The 17,140-nt window shown below is 42.5% G+C and overlaps 1 protein-coding gene across 2 annotated transcripts; it reads right to left on the reverse strand.

The window, feature by feature from the left end:
• Positions 1–7,077: 7,077 nt before the first annotated feature.
• Positions 7,078–16,815, reverse strand: CCNG2 (cyclin G2). 2 transcript variants are annotated; one of them, XM_070394370.1, is made up of 8 exons: positions 16,541–16,815; positions 15,498–15,635; positions 14,715–14,852; positions 13,388–13,638; positions 13,125–13,203; positions 12,936–13,034; positions 10,310–10,515; positions 7,078–9,011 (listed from the first exon to the last, which is right to left on the reverse strand). In XM_070394370.1, the coding sequence occupies exons 2-8, from the start codon at positions 15,633–15,635 to the stop codon at positions 8,888–8,890; spliced, it is 1,035 nt and encodes a 344-aa protein (XP_070250471.1). In that variant the 5' UTR covers positions 16,541–16,815; the 3' UTR covers positions 7,078–8,887. The 2 variants fall into 2 exon arrangements, with proteins under 2 accessions (XP_070250471.1, XP_070250479.1); XM_070394378.1 differs by lacking the exon at positions 16,541–16,815 and adding an exon at positions 15,716–15,736.
• Between the last annotated feature and the right edge of the window lie 325 nt (positions 16,816–17,140).

Below are 17,140 nucleotides of genomic sequence, written 5' to 3' on the forward strand. Positions count from 1 at the left end.
CCTTCCTTGCTGTAAAAAATCAATAAAATATATTTTAAAAAAACAAACAAAAAAAACAACAAGTTCTCAGAGGGCTTATGGAGGTGCCCCACAAGGATCCCCGCACGGATCTCCCTCCAGAGAGAACCTGCCATTTCGCCACGAGGGCAGCAGCCCTCAGCCTCCAGCTGCAACCCTGCAAGAGCCACCTCAGCATTCCAGCTGAAGCCACACTCTTCCTGAGTAATCTGCAGGCAGCGCCTGAGCACTGGGGGTGCTGGGCCTCGCCATTTCCATCCACATGGGGTTCTTCTAACAGGCGACTTGTGCTCCCATGTCCCAGATTGGCTGAGTCTTGTCAAACCTGCATCACAGTCCCAGGCTCTCCCTACCCGACCCTCCTTCCTCCTCCTTTCTCATTCACAGGTGTCACGCCCGAAAAATCTATTGCACTCTGACTCCATCTGCTTCCTGGAGTATCCAAAATAACACATGTGCTTGCCCAAAACTACATTCACAGCCCTGACTGGTTTGGCTCCGTGGATAGAGCGTCGGCCCGCGGACTCAAGGGTCCCGGGTTCGATTCCAGTCAAGGGCATGTACCTTGGTTGTGGGCACATACCCAGTGGGGAGTGTGCGGGAAGCAGCTGATTGATGTTTCTCTCTCATCGATGTTTCTAGCTCTCTATCCCTCTCCCTTCCTCTCTGTAAAAAATCAATAAAATATATTTTTTAAAAAACTACATTCACAGCTAATGGGTGCTCAGCCCCAAACCACAGTTTCTGAAACCCTGTTGGAGATATTTATCCAGACTCAACATCTTTAGCTAAAAGAAATGGGGATGACAGAATGAACTAGGGGGGACAGGGATGTGAGGGGCACTGTGAAGAGGACCTCCCTGGAATGACCGAAATCACACCGAATGGTTTTCTAGTTCCTTCTGGAAGATTAGAGAATCCATGCAGAAACAAGGCCAGGACACTAGCACAGGGCCATGGACGTGTTTCTAGTATCGTGCTTATTCCACTGCTTGGTAACTGATATGTCTGCCTTTCCTCAGTGTAAGGCCTATGCTTTGATTCCTTGATGCATCCTCAGTGCTTCAAACAAAACTCAGCATATCACAGTAGCTCACTAATAGTGGAATAAATAATTGAGTTTTATCCCAGCAGGGAAGTAAGAGGATATAGACAAAAGTGAGGTAATAATGATTATAGCTAATATTTATTGGTGATATATCAGGCACTGTTCCAAATCATTGTCCTGTCATTCAATACACACAGTGACCCCACGAGTCAGTCCTGCAGTTGACGTTTTTTGGGTAGCAGATTCTGAGACAAAGGCTAGGGTGCAGGATGTTCATTATGAAATGCCTTTAGGATCAACAGCCATGGCAGGGAGGGGTAGGAAGCAAGGTTGGGAGGGAACTGAGCCATGAAGCATCCTCAGCCAACCCCATAGGGAGCTCTGAGACCAAAATGACCCATCTAGGTGGTCCTGTGTTATATCCAAGTGACCAAGCCTTTAGATCTCCTCCCACCTTAACTGATCACTAGATGTGGTCCCTCCTGGACAGAGCAGGACCTTGGGTCAGGCTGCTTCCCAGGTGGGCATCTCTAAAGCGGCTGTCAGTGGAAGGTTCTGTGCCAACCACATTCCCAGTAGTCAGGCGTTTAGGTAGCACATTTCCATATCCAGCACAGGTTGCTAATGTTATTGACCCTTTTTACAGATGAAGAAACTGAGGCAGAAACACTTTAGTTAACAGTCAAGTCAGATAGTGAGTGGCCAAGCCAGGATCAAATCCTGACAGTCTAGTTAGGAGCCTGTGTTCCTGATCTCTACATCATACTCTCAAATAAGGTACATGTAAGAGTGGCCGTGGGTTATGTCCCCCTGCACACCCTAGTAATGATTTGAAATCTTAACACTGGAGAGGGTGAATTCGTCCTTGCATGCATGGAAGTTCACCTTTCCCAACTATGAATTGCTGAGATCAAGAATGGAAAAGAAAGTCAGGTGTGACACGTGTAAAAAAATGTTGGCATATGCCCCAGCGTTATGCTAGGCATGTTAAAGGATATAGAGGAAGCAGAAGACACAGTCTCTTCTCATGAGAAGCTCAGAGTTTAGACAAGGGGTAAGCTGCAAACATATGAAATAATTATTGGCAAAATCCCAGAGCAGTCAAGGAGTAAGTGGCAGATGATTGCTATGTTGGATAACAGTAAAACAGGCAAAGGGCAAGTAAGGGTTCAACAAAACAGTCCTCTATTGTTACAAAGTTCCACCCTCCTTAACACCGAATGACTACGGGCCTTGGGACCCAAGATAATGATAAAGTATAAACTATTACGGAAGTGTAAAGGAGTTAGAGACACACAGGGTTGGGAAGGGCCCAAAAGCCTGAGTACGAAGACATTCCCAGGGCAAATTAAAATCCCCAGCTTTTGATGAGGCTTCATCTTCTCTACCTAGAATTTGCTCATGAGCATATTTGACTCCTGGGTAGTTAAAGATATTTAATTCTAAATTTTAGCCACTTTTTCTTTCTATGAGTGAGAGCACTTGAAAATTGAACAGGAAAATACTGTGGTTTATTTTACTGGTATTATGAGTAGGACATTCTTTATAAGAACTGTTATTGTTTCAAGCATTATACAACTGTTTAATGAGTACCATCAAAGTTCGGGTAGTAGTTTAGCATTGTGGTTAAGTGTAGGGTTTGGCAGACAGGCTTGGTTTGAATTATAGCCCGGTTACCTACCAGATCTGTGTTAAAGTGTTTCTCTAATTCTTAGTTTCTTCATATGTAAATGGAACTAATAGTAGTACTTGTCTTGTGGTGAGAATTAAACAATTCATGTGAGGTGCCTGGAACATATTAAGTGGTCAGTGAAGTTACCTGCTACCAGTAACTGCAGGAGTTTGGGCCAGGTACTATGTTGGGAGCTGGGAATTCAACAATGAACAAGAAAGACAAAACAGCCCCTGCCTTCCCAGAGCAGACAGGTAAGGTAAGCAGATATGGGAGACAGACAGACATGGTATTAGCTGCTAGGAAAATATAGAGTTATATGAAGACATGCAGCACTGACAAGAAGAGGAAAGTCGGGGCGTTCCAGGAAGATTTCTTGGAAGAAAACATCATCACAACCTTAAGAATTATATTATTTACTGGCCAAGTGGTTCAGTTGGTTGGAGCGTCATCCCGTTCACCAAAAGGTTGTGGGTTCAATTCCCAGTCAGGGCATATACCTAGGTTGTAGGTTCAATCCCCATGAAAGGCAATGGATCAATGTTTCTCTCCCCATTTCTCTTTCTCTCTCCCCCTTCCTCTCTCTCTCTCTAAAATCAATAAAAACATATCCTTCAGCCTGAGCGGCATGGCTCAGTGGTTGAGCGTGGACCTATGAACCAGGAGGTCATGGTTCTATTCCCTGTCAGGGCACATACCTGGGTTGCAGGCTCGATCCCCAGTAGGGGGCGTGCAGGAGGCAGCCAATCAATGATTCTCTCACATCATTGATGTTTCTCTCTCTCTCTCTCCCTTCTCCCTTGTTCTCTGAAATCAATAAAAATATATTTTAAAAAACAAACAAAAAACATATCCTTGGGTGAGGATTTAACAAATTCTATTATTTCCTGTGAATTTATTTGCCACCAGAATGTAAGTTGCATGAGGACAGGGACACTGTGCATTCTGTTTGGTTTTATATTTTAAGCACTTAGTGTGGTGCCTAGCACAGAAAAGGCACTCAAATATCCGGTAAGTGAATGAAAAGTGAATAAGTGAGTGAATGAAGTAATTCCTAAGATGATAAGTAGGATCTTACCTAATGGGGATGACAGGAAAAATGTTCCAGGCAGGTGAAACAGTGTGCATGAAGTCAGGTAGTGAGCAAAAGCATGGAGAGTGGGAGGAGCTAAATACAATTAGGCTGGAAAGTGTGTGGATGTGAATGCCGTGCCAGTGAGCCTGAGAAGGGAGCAGGGACCAAATCAAACAGGGTCTTGTAAGCTATGGTACGGGGTTTGAATTTGATGCCTAGGAGCACTGGGAAGCCATTAAAGATTTTAATCAAGGAAAAGACATAATCAGTATTTTTAAAAGTTCATTCTATATTCTGTTAATACACTAATAATTCAGATCCATTTGGGGGGAGGATGAAGACTACAGATAAGCATCATTAGAAAAAAAATCACCTGTTAATCTTACCACTCAGATATGACCATCATTTGACTGTAAACAAGCAACCTGTCTCAGTTATCTGTTGCTGTGTAAGAAACCATCCCAAAATTTAGTGGCCTAAAACAACTTATTTTTCATGAGTCTCTGGGTTGATTGGGATCAGCTGATGGCTCCTCTTCTCTGTGTTATGTAGTTAAGGGTACTCCGCGGGTTACTTCAGCCGGAAGCTTAGCTGAGGCTTTAATATGCCAGATGGCCTCGCATGTCAGGAGCCTCTCTCCACACGACCTCTCATCTTCTCAGTTATCCAACCTGAGCAACTCTGCGGTATGGCGGCTGGCTTCCAAGAGGGATAATGGGAGCTGCCAGTCCTCTTAAAGCCTAGGCTTGGGCATGCAAGGACCGTCTTTAGTAGGCAAGGCAGGCAGAGGGCCAACTAAACTCAAGGGGAATAGACTCCTCCTCTTGATGGGAAGCGCACTCTTCATGCACTGGATGGGAAGGCTCATTAACTGTTGGGAAAACGACCATACAACCTGATTTGTTACATAGAAAGATGGTACATTGTTGACCATTTCTGGTACAAATAATTAGAAAACCTGAGTTCAAAAGTGACAAATGAAAAATACATGGTCTTTGTCCATATAAGAATCACATAAGTTGGTTATCTAAATAAGCTGACAATTTGCATATGCACAAGGGAAGGTGGAAGGCAGAGGGGAACGTCCTATTTTAAACCCAATATTGAAGTGAAAGGAATTGAAGGAAAAAGTCAGATCCTAGATAAAGAAAATGGTTTAAAATGTGAGAAGTATTCTGCAACCAATGCCTCTATACTTCACCTGAGTATTCACTTGAGTGTGACAGGGGAATAAAACACATTATTTGTCCAAACTCACTTTCTGAACATCAAATTGGTGGAGACCAGGGACTAGACAGAATGATACTTCGGCATGTACAAGAGCAGAGGCAGCAAAGTGTGCACACCACATCCCAGAAAATGACATAATCGAAACCGGGAAAGCCAAATCTCTTGCCAAGTCAAGGAGCAAATATGAGACCAAAATGGTAGCTTTCGCTCCCTCTCTACTCTAAATGGTGCAGGAGTCTGAAATCTCTATTTTATTCACCAGTCATGGGAAAGCCACTTGGTTGAATGGCCCGAGGAGGGCATAACCAGGCTCCTAGACTTGTCTGAGTCTCCCAGTAATGCCTCAAGAGAATAGACAGTGCTTCTCAATTCCTCCCTCTTCCTCATTCTGCAGGAAGCCACCCATTGTCTTCACTATCAGAGAAGTGTAAACAAGGATCCCTGAATGCTGGTAAACCTTGAGCCCATGGCAAGGGCCAGAGCTATGCACTGATTGTTTAGTCCAGACAATGGGGGTCAAGCTATTTCCTGACCAAATAGTCTCAGAGTACATCTTTCTAATATTTACTGAACTTTACCGCAATTACCTGCCTAAGAGCTAGATGTGTATCCAAAATTGAATAAAAGGTTGGCAAGGCCTGGGCACCAGTGGAAGTACTTTCTCTTGCATTGGGCTTCCCCGCCTGGCCCCCAATATTTCCAAATTATTATTTCTTGTCTCGTCTCTTTCATTTGCGTGCAGCCCCTTCTCCAGATCCCGAACCCAGAGCCACGCGGGACATGGGATCATTCACATCATTCCCATTGCCACTGCCTTGGTTCAGTCCTTTATCACCTCTTAGATTTGTGCACAACTCCTGACCAGTCTCCCTCCTACTCATCTCTACCTGCTCCAATCCATCTTCCACATACATAGCTTTCAGTTACCTTGCTTAACACACATTTAAGGGAATGGGAAGAGGAAAAACAAAAAGGCCAAAGACAGGTGTAGTGTTCTGGTTAGGAAAAGATTTGTATATCATACTACAGACTTTATTCTGATTGAGGTACCTATTGAGCAATTTTTCAGAGGCATATTTGCATATTTTTAAATGATACCCAGGCAGCGAGGGAATCAGGAGTAAGTCTGGAGGCTGAGAGATCAGTAAGTTGTAGCAACCTGCTGATAAAGTATGCAGGTCTAAATCAAACCTGTGGCAGAAAAAAGACAAGAGTTATACCAGTAAAGTATAAATGAAATCGTACCAATGGTGACCTCCAGTAAACAGGTGGGAGGAGACTAGGATATCATCTAAGTTTCCTACTTGAGTAGATAGAATACATTTCCACCAAGATAGATTATACAGGAAGAGCAGGTCTGGGAGTAATCAGAACCTCCAAGTCGGATGGCCAGTTGTGACTAAGCAGGTTGAGAGTAAAGAGCTCTAGACAACATGAACTAAAAACCAGAAAGGAGAACAGATGAAGCTATGTGTGGACAGATTCACACAGAAAGAGAATTTAGTACGAAAAGTAACAAAACCCTGGAGGAACTAAAGGTTTCAAAATTTGGAAAGCCACAAATAACATTTACATCTCAGCAAACCAAAATCTGAAAGCAGCCCTAGCTGGTTTGGCTCAATGGATAGAGCATCAGCCCGCAGACCAAAGGTCCCGGGTTCGATTCCAGTCAAGGGCATGTACCTTGGTTGCAGGCTCCTCCCCTGCCTGAACCCTGGTCAGGGTGCATGCTAGAGGCAACCAATGAATGTGTTTCTCTCACATCAATATTTCTGTCTTTCCCTCTCTCTAAAAATCAATGGAAAAATAACCCCGAGTGAGAATTTTTTTTAAAAACACCTGAAAGCAGAATATATTGTTTACTATTTACCAAAATATGTAAGCAGGGACTCTCCACTAGCAGAGTAGGAAAACATGCCCATATCTCCAAAGGAAAAGAGGTATCACATGAAAACTACATTGAATATGATTCTCTAATCAACTAGAGAAAACAAAGGTCTATAAAATCAAACTCAATGAGAAACCTATGCAAAAACAAAACAAAAACCAAAACCACCACTTGCAACACAAGCCAAGCCCAAAGGCTTAGAAAAAGAGGTCCAGAGCCAGAGGCTGGCAGGGTTCAGTCACAGCCACCACCACCCCTACATGCTGATTCACCAAGAAACCTGATTAGAATTTGGTTTGTCTTCAGAGATTGTACTAATCTGCCAAACTAAGTATTCTGGTCTACTTGATACCTGTTGCCTTTCACTATAAATTAATAGGCATTTTGTTTAATATGAGTCCATCTGAGAGAGAGGTCAATTCTCAAATGACAGATTCACTTTCAGTATCTCCCAAGGCTATGGGCCAAATTGTGATAAGGAAATCTTACCGAGAGGACTTCTGGTTACCAGATAGAGAGAGGGCTTATCCTGAAGGCACTCCAGCCTCACTTCAAGCCTTGCTACTGAAATAAAGCAAGCACTTTTTCTTTTACCAAAAAATTAAGGTATGATTGCAAACAAGGAGTACAATTCATTAATATTTTTATTTTGAGTTGTAATCCATTATTACTTCAAAAAAGATCCACTTCAGAAAACATCCAATGGATGTTGACTTACATTAAAAGTAAGTCATCAATGTTTGATTTATAATACAGAATACACAATAAATTATATTTACATGCAGTTACTAGACTATCACACACAAGGTAAAAAAATACAGTATTTTTATGTACATTTTTTTAAGATTTACATTTTCATATACAATTTATAAAATTTAAAAATTCTCTGTTCAGAATTTCATGTGTACAGAGTTTATAAGTCCCCTATTCTTATGGCTGTACCACCACACAGATATGCTCAAAACTGTAACACTACACACACTTAAGTTTTTTTTTTTTTTTTTTTACTTTATATTCAATCTTGGCACCCATACACTAATACCATTATTTTTGAAATGTGAATTACAAAGGAAGTAAAATGTAATCATGCAGACTTTTTTTAATATATGAAAATGAGATAAAATGTGCTACTTGATCAACATTTACCAACTCCACAGTTACCTAGTTCTGATCAACCTTCTGCACTGCTTTACCACAGGTGCATGCAAAACTATCAGATTATGGATTGTTTTAGTAACATTAAAATAATACTACGGTCTGAGAATACTTAGGCATTAGGAATGCAATTACCTAATAACCATAGCCTGTTGATTATTTCTGCTTTGGCAGAAACCTCAACTAACACATTACATACTAAAATTTACAGATATGGCAACATTGTAATTCCCAAGTTTATAGAGTCTGCATCAGCTAAGTGATTATTTTAAAAAAAGAAACAAAGAAGGTGTTTGACATTTAAGAGTATACTAGTATTCTCTGTTCTGAGAATGGGGGTAGGGGAGTGATTTAAGATAAACCATTAAAGGTTTATCCATTTTCCCTGCTAAGGAAGTACTGGCCCACTCCCAATCTGTTTAAATAAAGACACCTGAAGGCTTTATAAAAAGTTTAAGATTACCTATACTATTCATCTTCAAAAATTCTTGAAAAGTAATAAAATTGAAGGTATCAATACCTTCCCTCCTCCCCGAAGTAGCTAAAGATCAAAGAGAAAAATAAAGTGCCAATGTCTAAAGTATTGTTACTTGTTCAAGAGGCACTAACCCATTTGATGGCTTAGGATTAAATATGAAAATAGGCCAGATCTGATCTGAATAATAAATAGAAAGTAGGTATATTCCAGTCTATGCAGTTCCTGCCTAGATGGGGGTTGGACCAGAGAACTACCTACTCCCCCATTTATTGCTTGGAAACCTGTACACACACTTTAAATTCTGACACAGAACAGTAGGATTTCTAAGATGGAAAGCACAGTGTCTGTGCCACTTTGAAGTTGAAAAAGAAAGTGCACTCTTGATCACTGGAAGGAGAGCTACTGAGGCTCTCTTCTCCACAACTCATATCTTCACAGGAGTCCTCACTAAAGAGAAAAGAAGAGACAAAGCAAAGCCCATTATTTTAAATATACTTAAATAAAATAAAACTGCTAAACAAGTATCTATAGTCTCAGAATTTTTATATTCAAAATTTAAGCTTTACAGTGAGAAAATTTAACTTATAAGGACTTCCTAAACTGAATTCTATTATAATCTCCTTAGAAAATACAGATTTTCTTAACAGGTTTCAACACATTACTATTTGCCAAGCTATTATTCTTGTACCAATAACTCTATCATCAATTAATTGTACAATTTTAAGTAAGTTAGATCCAATAAATGCAGGCTAAGGACAACATATCTCCTATGGCATGATTTCGCCATCTTTCTTGCATTAATAATTGCATCATTAATACTTTCAATATCCAACCAAAAAACCAATAAGCTATGAAATGGAACTTCTGGTCCTTTATCCCTACCATATAAAACAATCTAACTTAATAAAAGACAATGGCATTTGACAAAACTGTAAAAATATCTACAGAATTCTGCTACCTTTGTGGTGATGGTTCCTTTTCCCCCCCCCAGGCACTTTAACCACAGCCTCTTCCCACAGACCATATTAGGAATTCATACTAACACTGAAAAGCCCAGAATGCTGTTTCACTTTTTAAAAAAACTAAACTATATTTCAAAGAGCAAAGGAGATGGGAAACAACCAGTTTTCTAAAGGGGAGGAGCGAAACGTCAGTGGAAAGACAACATACTGTTTAATCTAATACATGGAACCTAAAAATGAAAAAAACAGAACTCATAAATTCACAAATACAGAGAACAGATTGGTAGTTGGCAAAAAGAGGGGTTTGGTGGGTAAAATGGTCAAAAGGTACAAACTTCCAGTTATAAATCTTGGGAATATAATGTACAGCATGGTGTTTTGTTTGTTTTTAATAAGAAAAATGGGGGCCCTGGCTGGTGTGGCTCGGTTGGGCATTGTCCCATGCACCAAAAGGTTGCTGGTTCGATCACGGGTCAGTGCACATGCTCAGGATGTGGGCTCAATTCCCAGTAGGGGGTGTGCAGGAGGCAGCCCATCGATGTTCCACTCTCTTCTCTCTTCCCCTCTCTCTAAAAGTAAATAAACTATTAAAAAGGGAGGGAGGGGAAGCACACTTCTAAATTATTAGCCTATTTTAATAATTAACTGTTTCTGGCTAATTTTCTCACCTGAAGAAAAGATGCTATTAGACTAGGGACTTTCTCTGATGCCTTATAATATTCCCGGGTCCCATTTTGAGTATATTTTGTCTGGGAAGTCTAATCAGTTAAGGAATCTGCTTACCTTTCACTTTCATCAAAACAACCCCCCTCTGGTATTGTTGGCAGCTCAGGGACACTATAGTAGCTGTTGTGGAGATTCTGGGCTGTGCGCCTTGAAACAATCCAAACCAATTTCTTAAGATCTGGTTTGCAACATTCAGGAGAAGAATATTCAGCGAGGCATTTAGAAACTAACTCCCTCCAGTAAATGAATTCAGTGTCATTAACCTGAAAAAAATATTTTAATCAAGAGGTTAAAATAGTGGTTCCCAAGCCTTGCTGTACCTTAGAATCACCCTACACTCCTTAAAAGAATACTGATGCCTGGCTCCCACCCCAGATATTCTTATTTATCGATGTAGGGTATAACCTGGGAATCAAAAAATTTTTTAAAGCTCTCCAGGTGATACTCGTGCAGTGATGGCGAACCTATGACACGCGTGTCAGAGGTGACACGTGAACTCATTTTTTTGGTTGATTTTTCTTTGTTAAATGGCATTTAAATATATAAAATAACTATCAAACATGTAAGTCTTTGTTTTACTATGGTTGCAAATATCAAAAAATTTCTATATGTGACACGGCACCAGAGTTAAGTTAGGGTTTTTCAAAATGCTGACACGCCGAGCTCAAAAGGTTCGTGTGAAGTCACAATTGGGTAATCACTGGTTTAGGAGATGAGCACCAAAGGTATAGATAATTTACATAGGATTCAATACATAGAAAGTTTTGCCTATTAAGAAAATAAACTGACCTAAAAACATTTGTCTGTTACTAAATCAATTATTAAGTATATTCTTTAACAGTCCCAATGCAAAGGAAATTAATAATTTAGGTTTCTGTAACAAAGCATTTTTGATTGCTAAAAATATGCATTTACACTAAGATACCAGATATATGCTAATGGAGAAGTTAGCAGTATGACAGAAGAGGAATTTCCCCAAAAGGGCGTAGTTTCTCCACAACCAGGGAGTGCCCCAGTTTATTTCAAGGAATCAATTTTCACTGAAGATATTTCCAGATAAATTATAAATGGTTTACATTAAAACTAATAAATTCCTGACTAAAACACAAGCTAGAAGTTATCTGTTAAAAACAAAATACTTCACAAATACTTTTAGCACAAACAGAAGACAATTTTATATTATCTTGGCCACCATTCCAGCTACATCTTAACCCCCCTGCATTCTGGCTTCTACCACTCCCTTCTCATTCTACTAACATCAACTCCTAGGTATCCAATGACCTCCTTCAATTCCCATTATAATGGGCCTCTCATCAAAATTCAATACTCTTGGCTACCTTCTTCTTGAAAACCTCTTCCCAACCTGATAGTGCTCTTACCTGTCAGGTGTACCTTCCTTCACTTGGCTCCTAATGGTGAAACTGCCAACACTGAAAGCCCAACCAACATAATTTCAACCAACCTCTAAGCAAAAGACTCCAAGTTTCTTAAGGCTTTATTATTTCATGAGAAATTTCAACTCTTGATCTCCAACTATGATTTATTTTGAGTTTTTGTGTGTTTTTTAAATATATTTTATTGATTTTTTACAGAGAGGAAGGGAGAGGGATAGAGAGGAAACATCAATGAGAGACAAATATCGATCAGCTGCCTCCTGCACACCCCCCCTACTGAGGATGTGCCCACAACCAACGTACATGCCCTTGACCAGAATCGAACCTGGGACCTTTCAGTCCGCAGGCTGATGCTCTATCCACTGAGCCAAACCGGTCAGGGCTATCTTGAGTTTTTATTCCAGACTGCTAAATACCTGCTAGACATCTACCACCTGGAAGGTAAAAATCATACTTCTTTGATCACAAGTTAACTTCTCTCAAATTTCCTCCAATGGTACCAACATTCTCTCCATCATTTGTTCCAAATATTGATCATTTGTGGCTCCTTGCCTCATTCCATACTTGACTTCCAAAACCATTCAAGTTATTCTCACAGCTTCTTGTGACTATCACCTAGAACTATCACTGCTAAGATTCTTTTGGTCCACACCTTCCCAGTCATAGTGCCTCTCCTGTCTTACCTTACTCTTCTGCTAACAAAACCCAAAGTACGCCCTACGTTCAGTATTATCTGGCACTGACACAGAATAAATGACAGAACACACCACTACATGTTAAGTTCCATATATCTCCAACTAGACTGTAAGTCTAAGAAAAGGGACTGTGCCTTTAGTTGTTTTACACCTCTTTATGACTGCCAAAAACATATTGGGCTGGCCTAAGGAGTTTAAAAAGAAAAACGAAGCTGATGTTATTTTGGAAATGCTACTAGTGTGATGAATCAGGCCTAAAGATGTAATGGGATGCCATCAGTGTATTTAGTTAGTCTACTTCCTAGTGTGTATTTTAGAACAGACCATTGTACCAATTTGCAAGAATACTACAGAAGGGACATCTGAATGCAGAAAGAAGCTAGGCTAAGGACAGGATTCCCTTCCAGTTTAATACTGTCTGGGTCAAAACTGCATTTTGAGAACTTCAACACTTGAGATATTTTTAAAAATGAATGTAAAAGTTAAGAGCCCCATAAAGTATTACTTAATGTTTAAGTCACCACAGGGAAAAAAAACAAAGTGAAATATTAGGAAGAAAACTTGCTTTAAATAATAAGAACTGAATATATTTACCTTGGAATGTTTTTTAACAAGCAGAAGAATTTCCAATAATTCAATGGATTTCAAAGTTTCTACTTCCAAATTGAGAAGGCACAAAGCTAATACAGATGGCTACAAGAAAAAAAAAGTCTTAAGTAAAACAAACATTTTTTAATTCAAAACAGAAACTGTGAATCATATATAAGCAAGAAATTGACTTACTTTTGCTTTTGAAAAGGTAAGTCGGCAGTTGCAAGCTTTCAGCTGAGCTTCTAGTTTATCAAGATTCAGTATTTCTTTCCTATACAATGAAAAGAAAAAACAATGTATTTATTTACTAAACTTCCAAAGATTTAAACAATTTTAAGGACTTGCCATTAAAAAGTTTGGAGGAAGTAAAACTATAAACTTCACTGGCATTCTACTTCTTTACTGTTAGCTATAGCAATCTAAAGTATAAAATTTTTATTTTTAATCCCACTGACCTTTCTGAAGTCTGACAAAATACTATAGTATGGTATAAGTGCAAAAAGTTTAAGGCAGTAGTAGCTTCCAATTCATAGTGCAATTTTTCTGAAATTATTTTTTCCATCCGTTTTATGTCAGAGGCAGTACATTTGCATTGACTAATCCGGATTACATCATGAGTGGATGGAATATTGCATTCTTCTTCAACTATTCTAGCAGCCAGCAAAAAACAACAGACTCCAATGCAAGACAAATGTTTAGGTTTCACCTGAAAAACAAAAAAACAAAAGTCTTCTTCTAACAATTGTTACTTGATTTAGCAAAGCAGACACTTAAGAATACTGTAGTAATGCCCCTATTTTTAAGACAGAACACAAACAAGCTGCATCCCTGTACTTTTCCTTACCCACAATTATATTTAGTCATTTTCACAATTTAAACTGTCTTATCGTTCCTTTAAACTAAAAGGCATTTTGGGCATTTAAATTACTTAAATGCAGATAAAAATAATTAAATACAAGTTCAAAAGCCAAGTTTCTAACACTGCCTATACTTTGTCTTTCAAACTCATGAAATTCATAAAAGTACATTCTCTCCCAAAATATCATGAAGCTTTCAACTCCTAGAAAATAAACTACTTCTTTGGACATAAAAATAACATATCCACTTATCTTTTAATCTTCTTATCTACTTATCTCTAAGAAATCATCCCAGACTTCAATGCAACTTTGCCCAAGAGAAATATTGCATCAGCTGTGCAGTGAAGCATATGTAAAAGCTGCCATGGGCAGATGGCTGCCCTTTTCTTTTCAGTGCCCTAAAAACTGACCCAGCAGCTGACAGCATCCTATTGGCAGAAAAATCACCACATTTCTCTAACAGTTGCTGGTAATTGTTAGTAAGACTGTGGCTCCCTGCTTCGAGCAGACTTATAGGAGAGGCAGTTGGTCACCTTCAATAGACTGTTATACTTCCACTTATGTTTCAGTATTAAAAACATCTAGGCTCCAACAAAAACATGATGGGAGATGAAAACCTTACAGTAAGGACTGTATACATACTGGTATATAGAGACTACCTAAAAAACAGTAGTCTTCACTATGTTAAATCTTCAAAGGGAAGGCATGTAAGACGTACAGCAAAACCTAACTTAAAATACAATACACTTAATTTTGTAGTCTCTTAATCTGACACTAAAGATCATAGTTCCAATTATTAAAAGTGTTTATGTATGGTGACATAAGTACATTCATTTGCCAAATATTTATCGAACCCTCCTATGCTGGCCATTGTAGTAGGCACTGGGTATAGAAAAATGAAGATTTATAAAAAATTATTAAATACCTTCATAAGAGCCAAGAATCTGTCCAAAATATTGACAGCCAGGACAAAAGTTTCAGTGCAAGATCCAAAAAAGTTGGTTAAACTCCTTAAGTCTTCTACTTTGGCATTTCTCAATCTTGGACACAAAGTGTTATCATTCTGCAATGAAAACCAAGAGCGCAAGTTTAATATTTTCTTAGAACTAAATGGATAATACGCACAGATTCAATTCAAATAAGGTAATTTTTTTCCCATAACCTTCGAGAATATGGGGGAAAGGGTAATATGTAACTAAAGCAATACACTTCTTCCGCTACAAAAAGTGTAAATGTCATTGCTTTTTAAAAATGTACATCTCAAAAGAATTAGGCAGTTCACCAAATGACCTGGTGCCACACGTCCAGAGGGTCATAGCGAACATAGTTCAATTCCCTGCAATGGACACAGATGGTTACTTGCTTGCTATAGGGGTTTTTGTCTGTCTGTTTATTAGCTATTTGAGAACCTGCAGTAAGCGTTTCACAGGCAAAGGGCATTTCCACAAGGGAACTGCTGGATGCCCAGGGAGCCTCCCACCCGAAGCGGAGGCTGAGCGCCACCTCTGAAGAAACACTTCTCCGGAGTCAGCATCACCCTCCTTCTTGCTAAGACACAAACGCTTGCCCCGGGGTAAGATGTATCTTCGTCCTCCAGCAAGCCCAACGTTGGTCTTAGGAAACCTGCCCGTCTTCAGCCTGGATTCCACTCCACAACCACAGAGAAGTTATCCTCTCGGCAGCTGCAGCAAGTCCCCGGGCGACTTACCTCCGAGGTAGCCTCGATCAAGCTCAGCCCTTTCTCTCGCGGTTGGAACCGCTGTTCCTGCTCCAAGTAGAGGTTCAACAATCCGAAGAGCTGGACCCCTTCCCGACCTGCCAGGTGCTCGGCCCCCAAATCCTTCATCTGTAGCGAAGACAGCACACGGTTACGGCGTACCCTTGGGGAGGCGGGGATGGGGGGCAGGGGGAAAGGGCAGGAAATACCTCCAGCGAGAGGCGCCCGGGCGAGCACACACCTGGGGAGAGCGAGCCGCGGAGGGGCCCGTCCGGTCCCCAGCGCGAACCTACCGCCCCACCGGGGGTGTGGCACGGGGCGGGGCGCGGTGACGTCGGCCGGCCAGTCTGGGTCGGCCCGGCCCGGGCCGGTTCGCTACCAGGAAAATGTCCCCGGGCGGCGGTGTCCCGAGGGCCCGCCCCACCTGAAGCCGGGAGGGAGCGGGGTCCCTCTCCGGTGGGATGCCCCGGGCACAGCTCCGGCCGCGGGTCCCGGGGTGACAGCTTTGCACAATAGGGGGGCAGGGAAAGCAAGTCTCGCGACTGAACAAAGAACCGGAGGGAGGAGACTCCGGAGCCCCGCCCCGCCCTCCCTCCCGGGGGCCCGGCCGCGGAGCCCCTCGAGCTGGACTCCAGCCCGAGCCTGCCCCGTCCGCGACGGCGGCGCCCGTGGCACCCGAGGGGTCAAGACCCAGCGGGAGACAAAAGCCCAGCCCACCCGCGTCCCGGCAACAGCGGTCCGACCACGGATGCCCCGGTTCCGCAACTGTGCGGGGCCCCGGGCTGTCAATTCAAGAAGCACCACCCCAGCGAACCCCGGTGACAAAACGGGGGGTGCGGGGAGGCGCACCAAAGGACTGTCCGGAGCCTCCCGGACTCTCCGTGCATCCCACCAGCATCTGCCCCAGTCCGGCGCCCGCTGCCCCGAAGCTGGAGCGGGGGCAGGACCGGAGTCGCTCCCGGGGCTGAGGGCTGGGCACCCCGCCCCCGCCGAGTCCCGGCCGCGAACAAAGAAACCCGGGCAGGAGCACTCACCGTGCCGGAGACGCGCTGCCCCGGCCGGGCGTCGCGGTCCGTCGGGGACTGGGTGCGGCGGGGCGTCCGGACCTGTCTCCGCGGACCCGCCGCCTCAGCGGAGGCCCGGGACCCGCATCCGACCCCTCCCCCCGTCACCGCCGCCCTACAGCCCCGGCTTCATTCTGCTCCCAGCGCGCCCACCCGCCAGGGGCGCAGCGCCCACCCCGCCAGCCCTGAGCCTCCACGGGCACCGCCGCCACGGCCGACGCGAAGCCCAACCAAACCCCTTGTTTTTGTTTGGGGCTCTCCGGGCCCCCAAGGGGCGGGGCACGTGACTCGCCGCGGAGGGATTCTGCGCTTCTCAACAGGATTTGAAAAATAGTCCCGCCTCTCAGCCGCGGTCCCCAGCGGGTTAGGGGGCCTCCGAGGCTCGCCTTTGCTTTCCCGAGCCACTGCTCCCCCTCGGTTCCTGGGCGGAGGGTGGAATGTGGGCGTCGGCTTTATTCTGCGATAGACCCGGTCGGGGAAGAAAGGGAGAGACAAGGTTGAGGCGCGGAAGGAGATCCTTTCTGGCCGCTTTGCACCTTTTAAAGGTCCCCGATTTGTTTTGTTTCCTCT

This window comes from Myotis yumanensis, unplaced genomic scaffold, assembly GCF_028538775.1.
Source record: "Myotis yumanensis isolate MYYU_CA2020_CCGP unplaced genomic scaffold, mMyoYum1.0.hap1 SCAF_1, whole genome shotgun sequence".
In the NCBI taxonomy this organism is placed as follows: Eukaryota; Metazoa; Chordata; class Mammalia; order Chiroptera; family Vespertilionidae; genus Myotis; species Myotis yumanensis.